Raw genomic sequence first — 4108 nt, forward strand, 5'->3', positions numbered from 1 at the left:
ATTGCATGCTAGTTATATGTTTAATGCCTTGGAAACCATTTGCATGTATAATTAGTGAAAACATAGATCCAAGGTATTTAGGGTTGTATGTGCACCATAGGATGTTGTAGTATACTAAAACCCAACAAGAGTTGCCGACAGCAAGAGGGTACCCATAATTTTAACGAGAGAAAGAGAAACACAGAGAGGGTTGACATAGTTACAAGGGAGAGAAACCAGAGGTAGAATGAGGATGGACGATGGTGGTGGAAAGGGTCTTCGAAGATGGAGCAGAGGAGGGAGAAAACACGATAGGGATGGAGAAGATGGGGGTTATTCAATTTAGGGTTTTTTTTTTCTTATTTTAAACTAAATTACAAAAATCGCCAATGAAGTTTAGAAAATGACAAAACTAAGAAAGGGATAGAAAAAGTGGGGCAATTTTGTCATTTTACCTATACTTAACGAAATTGGTTAGACAATAACCGAGAAACAGAGCAAAACTGATACATTTGACAACCATGAAGATCAGTGGTAGTGCTCACATTTTCAAAAATAAGACCAAACTTATAGATAGTTATATGCCACAGGTACCACAACTGTAACTTACTAAAAGAAACAAGTCGAGTAAATTACATGAATGATCCCAATGGTTTGGGGTAATTTGCACGCTTGGTCCCCAACTTATTTTTTTTAACTTGGGAGGTCCATACTATTTGTTTTTGGAGTAAATTACACGAATGGTCCCTATGGTTTGGGGTTATTTACGCGCTTGGTCCCTAACTTAATTTTTTAACTCGGAAGGTCCCTACTATTTGTTTTTGTTACGCGCTTGGTACATTCTGTTTGTTTTTGTTACGCGTTTGGTTCCTGTCTTACCTAAAAATACTATTATTTAAATATGGAAAAATGATGGGATAGGTAATGTAAGGTGAGGGGTGAGGTTGGGGGTGTGTTTATTTAAATAAATTAAAAAACCAATGGCAAAATAGTCTTTTTAGTTAAGACAGGGACCAATTGTGTAACAAAAACAAATAATAATGACCTTTCGAGTTAACAAAATAAGTTAGGGACCAAACATGCAAATTACCCTTAACTATATGGACCATCGTGTAATTTACTCTTGTTTTTTTTTACGCGCTTGGTCCCTACTGTTAGTTTTTGTCATGCGTTTGGTCCTGTCTTACCTGAAAAGACTATTATTTAAATAGGAAAAAATTGTGGGGTAGGTAAAGTAAAGTGAGGGGGTGAGGTTGGGGATGTGTTTATTTAAATAAATTAAAAAATCAAGGGCAAAATAGTCTTTTTAGGTAAGACAGGGACCAAACATATAACAAAAACAAACAATAAAGACCTTCCGAATTAAAAAATAAGTTAAAGATCAAACTCGCAAATTATCTAAACTATAGACCATTCGTGTAATTTACTAAGAATGTAATAAAGCACGCAATTCCCCAATAATTGCTCTGAGACGAGTACTAACGTCACAACAGTTGCAGAGGAGAAGAATCATTTGTTATTAACCTCGGTATCGCGTTGTTTCGCCCATTGCAAATTGTGCAAATACAAACCCATTAATCTTCATTTGCAATATCTCGGTTTCTTCCAAAATTGCGAAAATTGTTCAAAATTTCACCCTAAAGCGCATCCTTGAAGAAAAATTCATCTCAATTTTAAAGTCATGTAATACCATAAACCATATCCATCAAGCTCAAGCTCTGGTAACCACCCATGGGTTTGAGCACAATCGGCATATCACTCCAAGCCTCGTGTCTGCGTGCGCTGAGATAAAAAACATCGCTCATGCACGCCGGGTGTTCGACCAAATTTCTGACCCAAATACTGCGCCATGGAATGCCATGTTCAAAGGGTACATCGGAAACGAGATGTACCTGGATGTACTGATTTTGTTTCGGCGCATGATAAACATAAATGTGAAGCCTAATTACTTTACGATCCCAATTGTCCTGAAATCTTGCGCAAAGCTATCGGCTTTGAAAGATGGAGAAAGATTGCATTGCTTTGTGGTGAAGGTTGGTTTTAAGTCGAATCCATTTGTCGGGACAACTTTGATTGATATGTATTGTAGTGGGGGCATAATTTCTTCCGCTTATAAGGTTTTTAACGAGATTAGTTTAAGAAATGTAGTCACATGGACATCAATGATTCGAGGGTATATTTCATCTGGGGATATCAATTCTGCAAGACAACTGTTCAATCTGGCGCCTGAACGCGATATTGTAATGTGGAACACCATGGTTTCTGGTTATATAGAATCTTGTAATATGAACGCAGCCAGGGAACTATTCGATGTCATTCCAAATCGAGATCTAATGTCATGGAATACTTTACTAAATGGGTATGCAAATAATGGAGATATGAAGGGATGCAAGAACCTGTTCGATGAAATGCCTGAGAGAAATTTCTTTTCCTGGAATGCATTAATTGGTGGATACGCTCACAATAGTCAGTTCATGGAAGTTCTTGACACCTTCAAAACAATGTTAAATGAATCCAATGTTCAACCTAATGATGCAACACTAGCAATTGTTCTATCTGCTTGCTCAAAGCTAGGAGCTCTTGAATTGGGAAAATGGGTACATGTTTATGCACAAAACAACGGGTATAAAGATAACACTTACATTGCAAATAGTTTGATTGACATGTATGCAAAATGTGGTGTGATAACAAATGCTATTGATGTGTTTAGATCAATGAGTAAAAAAGATGTGATTTCATGGAATAGTGTTATAAATGCATTAGCCATGCATGGCCATGGATCAAACGCGTTGAAAATTTTCCATGAAATGAAGAACTCTAAACAAAAACCAGATGGAATAACATTCATAGGTGTCATATGTGCTTGTTCTCATATGGGATTAGTTAAAGATGGATTTAATCACTTTAACTCCATGATAAATGACTACTTAATTGTCCCACAAATGGAACATTATGGTTGTATGGTTGATTTACTAGCTCGAGCTGGTTTAATAGACGAAGCAATGGAGTTTATTACAAAAATGCCATTGAAACCAGATAATGTGATTTGGACTAACTTATTAAGCGCGTCTAGAATTTATAAAAAAATTGATGTAGCCGAGTTGTGTCTTGAAAGGCTTATTGAGATTGAACCAGATAACCCGTCTAATTATGTGATGTTATCGAATATATATGGAGATGTTAAAAGATGGGATGATTTGGCTAAGTCAAAAGTTGCAATGAGAAACACTGGGGTTAAAAAGTTGCCGGGGTGTAGTTTGATTGAGGTTGATGATGGAGTTGTTGAGTTTTATGCTTTTGATGAGAGGCATTTGAAGAGAGAAGAGATATATAGTGCATTGAGAGGGTTGATGAGACTCTCAAAAGTGGAACAAGTTATGGAGTATGAGGTGGGAGAAAATTGAAAAATGGAGTGGTTGAGTTTTGTGTTTTTGTACTATTAAGTTTGTTATTGGCTTAAATTTTAGGTTTTTTGGTTATGTTATTGTTCACTAGAGTCGATTCATGGTGTTTTTCTTATATGTAGCATAAGGGAATTTAAAAATTATGAGTCATTCAAGGCCATAACAATATTTATCCAATACAAAAAAAATACATTCACAAAAAGTTATTAGAAAACATTCATCATTCACTTTTAACACAAAAAAAAAATATTTATTCATACATCATTCAAAGTTTAATAAAAAAATATATACAAAAAGAAAACACATTTATAGATGAAAATTTACCTATTTTATTGTGACAAATCATCGAACAACTTTAATAATTTCAAATTTTCAAGAACTTTTCACGAATCAACGCAAAACATATACATATAAATTTTGATGATCACATCACAAACGTAACTTTTGGAATATGAGACATTATCATATTTTAAACATAAAAATAAATAGTTTAAGCTAAAACAAAAACATGACTGTTTAAAGCATAAATAGTTTCCATTAAAGGTGTCAACAAAACCTTTTTAGTTGTTCTAGCCAAATACAACTTTAAAAAACATTCAAATTCAAGCTTGTTTCATCAAATTCAAGAACATGAGTATCAAGTTAGACACATCAGATCAAATATTTTAAAGTCAGATTCAAGTAGATAACAAATTTAGGGAAAAACAAAAAAGCGTACCAGATTC

At 34.5% G+C, this 4108-nt stretch overlaps 1 protein-coding gene across 1 annotated transcript; it reads left to right on the plus strand.

The window, feature by feature from the left end:
• Positions 1 to 1502: 1502 nt before the first annotated feature.
• On the plus strand, positions 1503 to 3533 carry LOC111911185 (pentatricopeptide repeat-containing protein At3g29230; the record flags this gene model as incomplete). The annotated part of the gene is made up of 1 exon (XM_023906968.2): positions 1503 to 3533. A coding segment is annotated over one exon (1881 nt), but the record flags the coding sequence as incomplete, so codon positions are not given.
• Positions 3534 to 4108: the final 575 nt, after the last annotated feature.

The sequence above is a fragment of the Lactuca sativa genome, chromosome 8, assembly GCF_002870075.4.
Source record: "Lactuca sativa cultivar Salinas chromosome 8, Lsat_Salinas_v11, whole genome shotgun sequence".
Lineage (NCBI taxonomy): Eukaryota > Viridiplantae > Streptophyta > Magnoliopsida > Asterales > Asteraceae > Lactuca > Lactuca sativa.